Source organism: Pelobates fuscus, chromosome 9 (genome assembly GCF_036172605.1).
Source record: "Pelobates fuscus isolate aPelFus1 chromosome 9, aPelFus1.pri, whole genome shotgun sequence".
In the NCBI taxonomy this organism is placed as follows: domain Eukaryota; kingdom Metazoa; phylum Chordata; class Amphibia; order Anura; family Pelobatidae; genus Pelobates; species Pelobates fuscus.
Window position 1 is genome coordinate 91,943,678 of NC_086325.1, and position 14,529 is coordinate 91,958,206.

Sequence of the window (14,529 nt, forward strand, 5' to 3'; positions counted from 1 at the left end):
CTTTTCACCTTAAAAAGTCCCCCTCCCCACCCTTTTTATTTATTTTTATATATATATATATATATATATATATATATATATAAAAAATTGGATACCTGATATATGCAAAATGTGCTATAGTTGGAACTCTAAGCTGACCTGGATTCTATTATGTTATTATGTATGTTAGTGCTATTTTGCTATAATTGACAATCTGTTCCTACTCGCTGCAGAGCCTATGTTTTCCTCCCTCCTTCCTCTGCAGGTGCTGATTTTTGACTTATCACACCAATGAGGTGTTCTTCACAATCTCCAAAGCTGTCGGCCTCATACACTAAGCAATATAAAATATGTGAAGAGTGTTTTTTTTTTTTTATTTTTTTATTATTTGTTTATTTAATTTTGTTTGTGTTTTCTTTGCCATTAATAAATATTCTTCAAAATCCAACTTCCCTTTCCAGACCAAAATGCGTAAAGACCATTTTTTTTAATACATCCTATTTGGCAAATATACACATTTTGGTGTGTACACTGTTTTTATTTCCCAGCATATTTTAAATATTGATCCAAATATGAGAGAATCGAACGGTTTCTGTTTTTCCTGGTAGACATTCAACTATCTGTTATCCAGACAGATGTGATTTTATTCATGCTTGGAGATGGCAGCATGATTTCAAGTGGCTTTGTCACTTTATTTTAATCTCTAGTATCTCCAACAGTTTATGTTTTAGTAGAATCCCTATTGTAATAAAATAGGGTCCTGTATCACTTGCAAGCCACGTGGGACTGACCTAGGCCAGCTGCACTAATGCATAACATTACATAACTGTTGCCACAAAGTCTCCACTTTACCCTCTTCTTTACCCCCGTAAGATTTTCTTTCATCCTCCTGTTTGCTTTTATGTATTGGTTTCACTTGGAGGTCTGTATCTGATTAAGAAACCGATCATGGACTAGATAAACAGGGTATCACTATATAGATTGAGATATTTTGACAGTGCTGAGCCTGCACTAAAATCTTTCCTTCAGTCTCCAGTTGACTTGTGTATCAAAGGAAATACATTTACTAAAGAAGGGGTGGATTTGCTTGTGAATAAATTGGAGGCCGTATACCTTTTGTACGATCTGGCTATGTCTTTGCTCATATTGTCTCGGTCTGTCTGCCAGAGTTGTCTTGTAGATCTCTACCACTTTTCCATGATGTGTCTTTCATTCTCACCCTAATTGACGGGTGTAGGTCACTTTTTTCAAATTTGGTTTTCCTCTGGGGGTGTTTAAATAAAATCAGTATGAGCTAGGTGAAGACCGGAAGGTGGGGGAGGAGGTGCTGGATTTAGAAACTGCATAATATTTCATATTAACCCCAAAGAAAATAAAACCTAATCGTTATGTTCTTTGAGATTGCTTGTATCTCCGTATTGCAGAGAGTTAGCTGTTGATGTATGTTCGCATACAATTAGACTGGAACTGAACTACAGTAACAAAAACAAAGTCCTGGTTCTCAATATGTACGGTTATATTTTTAAAAGTTATGTGTAATACAATAATTCAGTTAATTCAATGCTTTCCTATAGGGAATTTTGAATACGTTGGACGTACTCATGCACAGCACCGTTTAGGGAACAGGAAGCGGTTCTAGTAGCTGTCAGGGGGCAGGGGCACCATCAACCAGGCCACTGCAATAAGAAGTGGTCAGGGTACCTATTGGTTACCATTGAAACAAATACCATGGTTTGCCGCATTTAGTATACTGTGTTGATAAATGAGTCCTACATTGGTCTCCTGTGTTTTGAGGCAGTGATGCCAAATGTCCTACTTTCCAAAAATATCTCTACCATACTTTCCTTGCTCTTTATCATGTTCACCCATGAAGCTGTTTTTGTTATAAGAGAGCAGACCCTGTTTACAGTAGAAATAATTCCCACAGTTCAGTGTCTGACTGCATAACCCTGCCTTCTAAGAATCCACACAGCTGGGTCCTGCTTGTGTAAACCTATATAGAGCCATTCTATATTTTAAAGGGGCACCACTCCGTGTAGTTATTATGCTGCAGATTATTTTTTTAAATTTTATATATGATTTCTTAAAAAAAAAAATTGCAGCCTTTTTGAGAGTGGCTCCCTGGCACCCAGATACCTAACCTTCTCCAGGTAAACTGATAATTTAGATCACATTATTTTAACAGTACTCTCCAAGTATGGACTTTGAGTGCCGTCCAGGTTGAAATAAATTAATATTCATAATGCAGAATTTATACTTTTGCATTTTCAAGTCAGATGGAGAGCCTGTCCCACCGTCCTGACTTTGTTCCCTGGTGTCCCGCTTTTGTGGATATCTGGGTACTGTCTCAAAAATGTGTAGCTCGAGAGCATAATTGGGCACGCTTGTACTACACTGAGAGCACTTGGAACCTTCAGAAAGTGTTGGTCAGCCCTCAGGTTGGCCTGGGTGATTGGCAGACCTGCCTATTCTTGGGTAGACCTAAGGTTCATTACTGGCCCACTTCCCCATTCACCCAGTAGTGTATTTTGGATTTGTGCTGCCCTAGGCATGACTAAATTCGGGCACCCCCAAAATCTAAATCTCTCCCCCCCCCCCCCTCAATTTGTGTCAAGGCCCCTTTTTTGGCTGACATATACCCTCATTGATACATGCACTGATATACACTCACTGACAGATACAGAGTCATTAGAACACACTGTTTAACCAACACACACTGAGAGGCACACACTCTCAGATGCACATAAAATGACATATACACACTGACACACACTCACAGGCACATCCATTCTCACTGAAAGACACACACTGACAGCTACACTCACTCACTCACCGTAAGGTGGACAGCCCCAGAACATGAGGCAAACAAGGCATTTGTCTGGGAGCTTGAGGTGGCGTTTTTTTGGCACCCACCCTCCCCCCCCCCCGAAAGTGCCACTCTAGGCAAATGCCTTGTTGCCTTGTGGTAAATACATCCCTGCGTCCACCAGCAACCTGCTTTACAGGATGCTGATATTGGGAGGATGCTTTGGCTGCCCTTTGAAGACTATGTAGCATTCTATCTAGCTCATGAAGCACATGAGCGCTTGCTATGGCAAGTAGATCTACAATGCCTTGTCAATAAAACCGTTATAGATTGGGAATAAATTCGACAAGTAATTGAAATACAAAATAAGACAGTCAAGAGTTAGTGAAGGCCCTGCTCAGACAAGCTTACTATCTAGGCGAAAAGGATTAAAGAACACAATAGAAGAACAGCATCGCTGTCTGAGTGGAAGAGGGATTGATGGAAACAAAGAAAGGTGTGTTGCACACAGGACTAACCAAATATACTGGAGCTCTGCGGCTGGGACCTGCACTCTCCTTATGGAACTCATAATTAGCCATCCAACAGGCATCACCGTTTAGTGCAAAACATGTACATGATTAAGGCCTTGCGGCCAACACTTATGGTGTGTTTTTTGCTGTTTCCCCCCCCCCCCCCTGTCTTATTGGTTTAATAAACCCTTATCATTTTCTTGAACTGCTCTGTGATGCCTGCAGTATATTGTTCGTTTTGAGGAACTGATGGATGTAATGCCTGTGTTGAGTTACTCTAGCAAAAGTTTGGAAAAACCAAAGCGTTGAAGGAGAAGAGTGAATCTTCACCCTAATGGACTTTCTGACAGACAAATGCTTATGTCAAACAGGGCAAATGATCTGTGGGTCTAGTAGTTCTTCAAAGAACTTTGAACATTTTCAAAAGAAATCATAAATTGGTGACTTAAATAGATTTTGCGGTGTTACTGTCTCTTGAAAGGCTGGTATTCCCTTTGCAAAAACAGAGATCAGTCTAATTCTCCTCTTTCCTATTTGTCCACCGCTGACACATTGTTGCCGCAGTCTGTTTTTTAAATGTGATGATACCAGCAGAATCTGGGATTATTTTTAGGCCTATCATTAACACAAATGATCATGACTAAAGTACATCAAAACAGCTGTGTAGCTCACCTGAGCAAATAATGCTAAAATGCAACCTGTAAGTGTTGCAGACTTTATTTCTTGGTTTTAAGAAAATGCATTTGAAACTAAAATTTAAGCAGTTATTAATTTAAATTGAATGTGAGAATTTGTTCATGTTGGCCTAAAATTTTAGCCACCCGAGGCTTATTCACTAAACTCTGGATAGTAGTGAATTCAAATCGGAATTAAAGATTTTGTTTCCAGGTCCATTATATTAGCCTCTCTAGTGTTTTTGTAGGCTTCAATTTGCGATTATTAATGGTTTAGTCATTAGTGAATTCTGGTCTCCCATTTGAGATTCGCTTTAAATTCTTAATATCTAACACTATATATAATTATCTCTGAGTTGAAACATGTATTAGGGTGAGGTCTGGAGATATATTTTTATAATTGTCCCCCATACTTTTTCCTTGGTGACCTTATTTTCCCATAATGCACTAATTTCTGTGAAATATCCATCACTTCATCCTTCTTGGTTACATTATAATTTGTGTTTTTTTTTTATTTTATTTTTATTTTTATTTGAAAAATAAAATACAAAAATTCTCAGTGGTTTGGAGTGGTCATGGTGCCTGGAATCTGTATGTTCAGTGTTTCACTATAAAATGCTGCACATACAGAGTTTAACCCCTCTGCTGGGGAGGTGTAACTCCACCTCTGGCAGAGTCATCAGCCAGTTTTGAATGAGAGTTCCAGGCTGGCAAATATAATTTTTTTGCATATTAAACTTCTAATATCCGCATGAACGGCATTCTCGCGATGGGATTCCAATCGCAGCACTGCTCTCCCCTCAGCTTGTCTGCTCCAAAGAGGTGAGATATTAGCAGAGGAGGATTAGGCTGAGGGGAGGTGCTGAAACAGAGGTGGTAGTGGTGGTGGTATTTATTATTATTATTATCATGGGGTGGGGTAGAAAAGTAGTTTCTTAAAACAGTTTCCTGATTGGAGTAACCCTTTAAGCATCCTGACCGTAGCCTTCCGAATATATGTAAATTAGGTTTGTTTGTTTTTTGCCAAAAGAGACAGTTATACAAATGAAAAGTATGCTATATATTTCAGTATTCCATTAAATGTATCTTGCCTTTCCTTGTAGAAATGCCATTTTTCGTGAAAGATACCTAAAGAAAATTGCTTGCTTTAAAAACGGTCTTCTCAACCTTGCTGTAATTGTAAAGCATATGTGGATTTACAATTTGACTTTCATCACTGGCAGGGACCTGTCCCATCTCATCACCCCCCCCCCCTCCCCCCCCCTAAAATCATCTAGAAAGGATATGAACCTCATCACTTCCCTTCCTACATCTACTACTGCAAGCCAAATAATATAGATCTCCCTAAGATTTGTCTGGTCATACTGTGATATTTAACTCTTTAAATGCTTGAAAAAAAAATGTTTCCTTCCAAGTGCATTTCATGAAAAGAGTAGTTTTCAATAAATGTTTTACTAAAAACGAGACTATAGCAGTGCAAACGTGAGTTTTACTGTAAATGCCTGAGTGGCTGCTGGAAAATCTCTAGCAGTGGAAACTATTTGGCACTGTATAGGGGAGGAGGGGGTTTGAGAAATGTGCAGGAGTAAGATGGTCATAATGGGTTTTAAGAATGATAAATAAATTAATATGAACAGAGCCTCTTAAAGAAACGAATCCTTCCTTTTTGGATTGTGGGATTACAAAGTACAATTTGTTGCTTCACTGTAACACTGAAAAGGTTAAACTGACACGCAGAGCACCATGCTTCAATGCTTGGAGGGTCAAAACTACATGGACAATGCACTCAGACCATTTCATTGAGATGGTGTGCTCTGGGTCACTATAGTGTCCCTTTTCATTTATAACGTGGCACCCACAGAAAATATTGGGAGCCCCCGAGATTAATAGGTTTCAGCTATTTCTTGCAAAAGAGTGATTAGGCTTTTTATTTATTTATTTTTCTCTGGTATGTAGATACCAGTACTTGACAATGCGCTGCTCCACTCGCTGGAAACCTCAAAACGTGCGAGAGACGGACAGCACTTGGAAGAGAAGGGGAGTTATTGATTTTAATTTTTTTTTTTTTTTTAAATATCATTTTTGTTGTGCTGGTCGATAAAGTGTAGACAATATACAGTTGAGATATAACATTGAGTTAATATAACAGGTCATCATTAATGAATGTATACTACAGCACATTTTTATTATTTTTTTAACATGAGTGGGTAAGGGGAATACAGTGCATATTAATAGACTTGGTATATCTTTGTGACCGTGCAAACATGCTGTGTTCTTATGATTGAACCCAAAAGGGAAGACCGTGTTAAGGAACAGGGAGTAACAACACTTAACTAAGTGGATTGAGTCCCCTGGGAAACCCTGTGGTGGTTAGGGAATAATACATTCAAGGTGAAGGCCGACAGAGGGTGAATAAAATGAACCCTTAAGATTAGACCGTGGTGCATAGAAGTCCCCAATCCGATTCCACGTAGAGGAAAGAGGTTAGTGGCTGGGAGCCCTTCAGTGCCCTGTCTGTAAATCCAATGCCTATTATAGGCAAAGCACTTTTCCACAACAGTGGCGAACGCCACAGGGCCGCAAGCCCGGAGGAGAGGTGGGTGGACATGGTCAAGACATTCCGCAACTGCTCAGGCCTGGCATATAATTTGGCTTTGGGCCACATCAGACGCATCTCAGGTACTTTAATAGTCCCAGCGCTGGCTCGGATTGGTTTCCATCTGTGTGCTGCCTTTAGACGTATAGATGAGAGCTGCCCACCTCGCCGCCATCTTGGGGCCCTCTACTTGGTCTGGGCCGCGGATGTCTGTCTCGTGTTCAGACTCGGACGTGAATGTGAGCAGCCAGTCGATTGCCATAGGGCATGCTAATGCATCCTCTCCTCTAGGCTCCGCCAGAAGTTTTTAAAAGTTCTGTTTAGCCGAGTCATGATGTCTGACTGTTCCTCGGCTACGTCAGGGCACTTCGCTGCCTCCGCCATGTTTGATGGGCCGCCTGAAGTTCCTGCAGCTTCCGTGGCTTCACCCTCTGCTCCCAGTAAGTCACGGTCGCTTCACATGGATGGACCTGGATCACCCTCTGCCGGTCCAAAGGGGGGGGGGGGGAGGGGGTGTTACAAGGCGCCCGAGGAAATCCAGTGTGCAAATCTGGTCTGGGAGGTCTGCTGTTTCTCCCGTTCGGCACGCTGTAGGCTGCATGGTCCAGGTTGTGCATTAGAGTTGTTTCTGTCAAGGTTCCCTTCTCTATAGTGCACTGCAGTCAGGTCAAGAGACAGGTATGATGCTGAATTAGGGTGAGATTGAGCGCAGAGAAGCTGGGAACTACTTTTATTGCCAATATTAGTGAGGAGCTCAACCCAGGCATGTCTTTCCACCATGGCGGTCAGGCCCAGCCCCCGGGAGTTACTGTAGAGTATGTATGTGTCGGGAATTAAGTCCTAGTGTTGCAAGCAAAGTAGGAATGTAAGAGCATTCCTTCCCACCATGCTTGTTCCTGGTGTGCAAATGCTGGCTAATAAGACCTCTAATGCTGTAAAATGTTGCTAAATAAGCATCAGTGAGACCTTAGACCTTTGGGCGGGAATGCATGGGTCAAGTGGATAACATTTTCGTATTGGAGTTACTGATGGCTTCCACTAATGGTTCCAATCTTTTTCTCTACCGTTCCTCCTGCTTTGGTATTGAGTGCATTTAGGGAGCCTTTGATTTTTATGGAAGCGCATTGTGCTTTCCTTGCCTAACTCAACAAGAAATGCAATTTGTTTACTTTAGAGCATCAGAAGCCATTTATTTTTAATTCTTCTTTCTTTCTTTTTTTTTTTTTTTTTTTTTTGTTACAAAGAGTGTGGCTGATTAGATATGCAGGGGTGGATCCAGAGCCTAATCTTGGGAGGGGCACTAGTAGATTATTTTTTTTTTTTGTATTTTTCCTGTTTCATAACTTCACATGACAGTGGGACACGCAGGTCCTCTGTAAGGCAACGTAAGCTGAGGCGCGCAGGCCTCTATTGTTTCTGAATAAGCATTGTGTTATACTCGTAAGTCTCTGGTATGAGATCTTTGTTGTGTCCCAGTGGGGACCGCAGGTCCCGGCTAGTCAATCAAAAAGGCAAACTTCTAAACAAAGAACAAATAAGCAGTTATTCCAGCCTTACTAGGTATGGATGTCTGATGCAGTGTTAAGGTTTATGTGAATCTTTGGTTTTATTTCTTCGTGTGGTGGTTATTGATAGGTGGGGTAGGATATGTGATCCCTTTGGGGGGGTGGGGAAGAGGTTGGTAAGGAGTAGGGGTGGGTCCCTGTCACATGTCCTCCTATATGCAGAGGAGGAGAGGCTTTTGTATCCTAGTTATCTGTCGTCTGTTTAGTCTGTGTATTTGAGCTTGAAGAGTCCACTGGTTTGTTGTTTTAGGTCGGGCGTTACCTGGTTAGGGGTCGGATGTGGGGCTTGTACTAATTCTCCCTGTGTGTCTGATGGTGGGGTATCCTAAAGTCAACCTTCGACTCGGAGTTTGTCTGCAAATCCGTCACCCGCCGTTCGTATCCAGTGTGTCTAAATGTCGAGATATAGTTGTGTCCGGTCAGTAGTTTTCATGTGTATGTCTTCCGTCGCCCTGAGGTCTTCCATTTGAGTGAACCACTTGCCTAGTGTAGGCGCATCTGTGTTTCTCCAGTGTTGGGGGATAAGCTGTTTTGCTACATTAAGTATCCTGATGGTTAATGATCTTTTGTATTTGTTGCTAGGCATAGTGGTGTGATGGAGCATTGCAGTCGGGTCGAGAGGGGGTGGTTGGTCTGAGAAAATCTGTAACATTTTGTGTATCCCTCGCCAAAAGGGTTGTATATTTTCACATTCCCACCAAATGTGTATGGATGTCCTTGCCTCTGTCCCACATCTCCAGCATTGAGCTGGTTGGTCTGAGGAGATCTTGTGTACGATGTCTGGAGTGCGGTACCAGTGTGTAAGTAGTTTGTATGCAGTCTCTTGATGTTTGCTAAAGACCGCGCAGTGGTGTCTTAGTGAACATATTTTGTCCCAGTCTCCGTTGCTTAAGTTTCTGTTAAGGGCCGTCTCCCATTTACCTTTAAACTTAGGTGCCTCTACTGGGATCAACTTTTGTAGCGTGCCGTATAAGATGGATACCCCGTGTGGGAGAGGTTCCGGGTCGAGGCATAGTTGCTTAAACTCTGTGGGGGCGCGTTGTAGGGCCCTCCCTTGTGGTAGGGTCTTGAGATAGCTCGTTAGCTGGGCGTGTTTGTATATTTGTGTGAAGGTCGGGGTCTGGTTGTCTAGTAGGTCAGAGAGGGTTTTCTGACCCGACGGTGTGTATACGTGATGAAGCCTAGGTAGTGGGTCTTGGATAAGGCTTCTAAGCGCTAAAGGGTCCAGTCCTGGTGGGAAGTCAGCATTGTAAGTCAAGGGGAGCAGTGGCGATGGGTATGGGGTGAGTCCGGCACTGTCTGCAATCTCATGCCATACTTGTAGGGTGTTCTTCACTTACATTTGGATTCCGTCCATTCCTGGATTCTAAGAAGGTGGCATGCCATGTAGTAGAGATGAAAATCTGGTAATTCCATGCCCCATCTTTCTTTGGGTTGTGTGAGTTGTGAGAATTTGAGCCTGGACGTCTTCCCGTTCCACACATTCCCCTAGCACCCTGTATGCCTGGGGAACCCGTATGGGTATGGTTTGCATCAGGTATAGAAGCCGGTGCAGAAAGTTCATTTTGACGACTTGGACTCGTCCAAGCCAGGAGATGTGGGGGTAGGACATTCCCCCTGTAGGGGCACTCAACGTTCAGCTTGCAGCTCCGCCGGGTGAAGGCTGTCTTTGTGAGTCTCTGCACCACGGCAACGCTCTAAAAGCCTGGGCTTTGCAGCTGCTGTAAAGGTGAAGGCTGAGAGCTTCCTGCCCCCTTCCCGCTGCACAGCTCTGCAAAGACCCGGGAGAGAGATCTTTGATCTCCCTCCCGGGTCTCTGTGTATATATAGGGCCCCTTAAAATGAAAAGCCCCCCCTCCCCACTTGGATCCGCCACTGTGCGTGGGTGGCTAACAAAGTGTCACTTATGAAAGGGTCAATGGCTAATTAAGGGTGGTGTTTGTGTATAATATATATTCCAAAACTATGTAATATATAGACACAGTAGGAAAACAGTCACCAAGATTCACTTTGGGTCTGGGTATATAAATGGTGTTTTACAAATGTTGTGTATGCATTGACTCTTAGTTGAGAAAATGTTTAAATTTAAAAACAACCTAAAATTTAAAAACAAAACCCTGGTGGGTACTGCTTATCGGTGCTATTGCTGGTCAAGAATTTAAAACCATGTTATCACTTTACCTGTGAGTTTTAATTTCAAATGACAATATGTTTTAAAACTTATATTTTTATTTTTTTTTGCAGATATTGAGGCTAAGAAAGCTTGTGATTGGTTGCGGGCTGCAGGATTCCCACAGTATGCACAGCTGTATGAAGGTAACATTGTCTACCTTTTTATATATTTTTTTATTTATTTTAAAGTTAAATCTGTAACTGAACAATGGTACTGAAACATAAATAGTCTTCATTCTCAAGTCCTAGTACTGGGGTCAGCAACCTATGGCATGTGTGCCATGCATGGCACTCGAGGTGCTTTTGCACGGCACTCAAGGTTGTCACATTGGCTCTGACATATCAGGAGTCCCAGTTGGACTTCAGATATTTGCTAGTACAAACGGAGTGGTGCATGCAGGTGGTGATATACAATCCTCAATTAATGCATTGCAGAACTTGGAGGAATAGATCTCTGATCACTTCCTCCCCGCACTTGTGAAGGGGAATTTACACTGGAATAGAGCTCTTGCCCTTTTATATAGCGCCAACAGATTCTGTAGCGCTTTACAATATTATAAGAGAGGGGATTTAGCTATAAATAGGACAATTACAAGAAAGCTTACAGGAATGATAGGCTGAAGAGGACCCAGCTCAAACGAGCTTACAGTCTATAGGAGGTGGGGTATAAAACACATTAGGACAGGAATTTGGCAATCAAATAAGGTGGGAGTGAAGCAGAGCTGGAGGAGAGAGTAGAGAGTGCTGCCCTTTAGGAGAGCGCAAGATACAGCTATGTAAGGTAGAGGTTACTCTGGGAGGCCATAAACTTTCCTAAAAAAAGGGGGTTTTAAGCAGGGCCGGTGCTAGGATTATTAGTTACACAGGCGAAGATGCATTTGGGCGCCCCTCACCCTCCTTTTAAAAAAAAAAAAAAAAATGCATCTTCACCTGTGTGTATTTCCTCCCAAGCCACAGGCATCATTTTTCAGTCACACAGGTACACTGTCATACAAACACAGAAATAATCATACAGAGACATACAGACACAGACACATACAGTCAGAGACATACAGGCAAAGACATACATGCATACAGAGACATGAAGGTATATAAAGACATGCATACATACAGAGGCATACCATCATACAGACACATACAGGCATACAGAAACATACATACAAAGACATACACATACATACGTACATAAACATGCATACATAAACACATAATAAACATGCATACATAAACACATAAACATGCATACATAAACATACATACAAGACATACAGACACATACAAACATACATACATACAGAGGCAAACCGTCATACAGAAACATGCATACAAAGACATACAGAGACACACAGACACATACATACAGAGACATAAAGGCACAGAGTTACACACAGGCAGACAGGCAGGCAGGCATAATTACATCAGTTCAATCTTGTTCCTGGGGTGCATGAAGTCCTGTCCTGCAGCCCAGCCTCATCACTGGGCGCCAGCCGCGCTGTGCGGTACACAGGGAGCAGGGATATGATGTCCTTCATATCCCCGCCCCATCCACACAGCCTGCGGCAGTCGGAAGACACCAGGGTAGGAGGTGGGTGGGCAGAGGCTGGGCTCCGCGGGCGTGAATCTCTGCGCTCGGCCACGCTCCAAATTGTAACCGGCTGGAGGGGAGCGCAGTGCGCTTCCCTCCTTCCGGTCAGCCTGACATTGCGCCCCCAGGGCTGGTGCGCCCTAAGGCGGCCGCCTGGGCCGCCTTATGGTAGCACCGGCCCTGGTTTTAAGGCACTTCTTAAATGATTGAAGACTAGGGGAGAGTCTGACGGGAGGCAGGCTATTCCATTGTCAGGGAGCCGCCCGCAAGAAGACCTGCATGCGTGAGTTGGCTGTATGGGTGCGAGCAGTGGACCGTACCTGGCCAGCCTGGTCCCACTGGACACCAGGAAGCCACCCACTCTGCTAAATCTACAGAGCTGCAGAAGAAGCCTCGTCCTGATACAAATAATGCAAACACACACTCAGTCCCCACATACACAACACCACTGACTATCCACATACACCCACACAAACCCACAAGCAGCCTCAGCTGCAGTTATCACAAGCAGCCCCACACGTACAGACACCTCCAAACACATTATCTGACATATCATCCACACACACCATCCCACGAGTAGCCCCCATACAAAGTCCACAAAGTCCACATTCATAGGTATCCTACGCAATACCACAAACTACTTATGAACGCATACAATATAACAGCCCACATTACAAAGCACCTGCAGCACCCATAAATAACAAACGCAGAATACGCCAACAAAAAAAAATAAACAAGATCTTGTTTTGGCACAATACTACTAAAAGGTTGCCTACCCCTGTCCTAGTACAAGAGTCTTTCCTTATTTTTTATACAACCACCTCGGGTGTATGGCAGACACACTCACTATTTCTTGCTGATTAAAAGGTGATGAAGAAAAGCTTCTGCAGCAGACCATCGTAAATTCAACAAAACAAACAGTATATGTAAAATTTAACAATTTTAAATAGTGTTGCCAAAAATGCCCGTGAAAAAATGTTTATAAAAATAACACCATTGTTGGATGTTTCCTTAAATAATACCATATACAAATAAAGCAAGCCTAAATGGAACAAAACCTCTATATAATGAATATTTTATTCATTGAAAAAATCAAGCAATGCCTCATGAAAGTCACAGACCGTGCGGGAAATCGCCACCATGTTCTCAACACTATAAAATGATGACACACATTCTTAGCAATGCACCTTTAATTAAACTAATAAAGAAAATGGTGTAAGATGCTCTGGTATTATACAAATAATAAAACTGTATATCATATCTCAGATATCACTGGTTACCTCTCCTACGTCATGTAGGTGGCATGGCCTCCTCAGCCATAGTCCACTCCAGTACTCCTCATAGAGAAGCATTGGGGACCTAATCCACATACACAGCAAGTATTGTGCACACCTAAGCTTCCCTATGGGAAAGCATTGAATTAATGCATTCCCATGGGGCTTCTGCATCAGGCGAGAGTTTTACTCAGTGCTGGAGAAGCGACTCAGGACCGCCACTAGAGGTGGACTTAACCCTGCAATGTAAACCTTGTAGTTTAAAAAAAAAAATAAAAATAAAAAATGTCATGGCTCACTTGATTTAGTGTTTGCTGTCAAGGTACGTCAGACTTAATACTGGATTAGGTTGTTTAAACGGCAAGCAGTGTTTAATAGTGAGGGGAAAAGGCCAAACATTGTCAGGGAGGTTGGAGAATTGAGATTGTGTTGCATTATTTTGGAAAGTTAAACCAGGTATTTAACTCCCTTTGTGAGGGAGGGAGCCTTTAAAGGTGGACATCTGATGGAGAACGATATTGTTTTCATAGAGTGGGAGGTGTACATTGTAGATGGGAGATTAAGGCTGTGGGAGAGGAAAAAGTTATGAGCTGATCTTTTTAGAGGGATTCTGAAAATATTTAACGTGTAGATGGAGCAAAAACATTCAAGACTACCACGTGAAAATTCTGTGCAAAAATGATGCCCGTCGACCGCACATTGGCAATGGCCGTAATTAACTTCTTGCAGATCTCACCCACACTTCCTCTGCTCCCTTCTGTCTCCCTCTGTAGTTTATTAAAAAAGGTGTTGTTTTTTTTTTTTTTTGGTGGGGTGTGATGGAGCTGTCTTTCTTTGACTGGACCGTGTAAGACCCTTGGTGTTTGTTTTTAGGTAGGGGGATGGCGGTGGACCTGTCTAGCTGACTTTAAAAAGGTTTACAGTAATATTTTAGTGTGACTTTAATCTGCAATAAATGTGTTTAGAAATCAGTATGTGTACATAGTTTACACTCCACTCGCACCCTTAATAATAAAGTGTCCTTCTTTGCCCATTTAATCTGTTTAGAGATATGCCGCTGATTTAAAGGGAAACTATAGTTTTAGGAAAACAAAGTTGTTTTCCTGGCACTGTAAGTCCCTATAGTGTCGTGTCCCCCACCCCAATCCTTTCCATTTCAGAAGAGAGGAAAAAAAAAAAAACATTGGAAAATTCAATTAAAATTAAATAAATCACAAATGACAATGAGGGCTCCAAAAAAGCAGCAGATGGGGGAAAAAAAACCTGACCAATTTTTAATTGTGCCACAAATTCACCAAAAATTAGATAGAAAAGTGTTTATGACCCTGATAAATCTCCCTCACTATTCGTTTTGGCAACTTCAATT

General features: G+C 42.3%; 1 protein-coding gene across 4 annotated transcripts in view; it reads left to right on the forward strand.

The window, feature by feature from the left end:
* Positions 1-14,529, forward strand: part of STARD8 (StAR related lipid transfer domain containing 8) — a 166,601-nt gene that overhangs the window by 105,427 nt on the left and 46,645 nt on the right. For all 4 annotated transcript variants that reach the window (XM_063432169.1, XM_063432168.1, XM_063432171.1 and 1 more), the window contains one exon: positions 10,377-10,448. In XM_063432169.1, the coding sequence (XP_063288239.1) occupies positions 10,377-10,448 (72 nt within the window). The remainder of the gene's footprint in view (positions 1-10,376; positions 10,449-14,529) is intronic.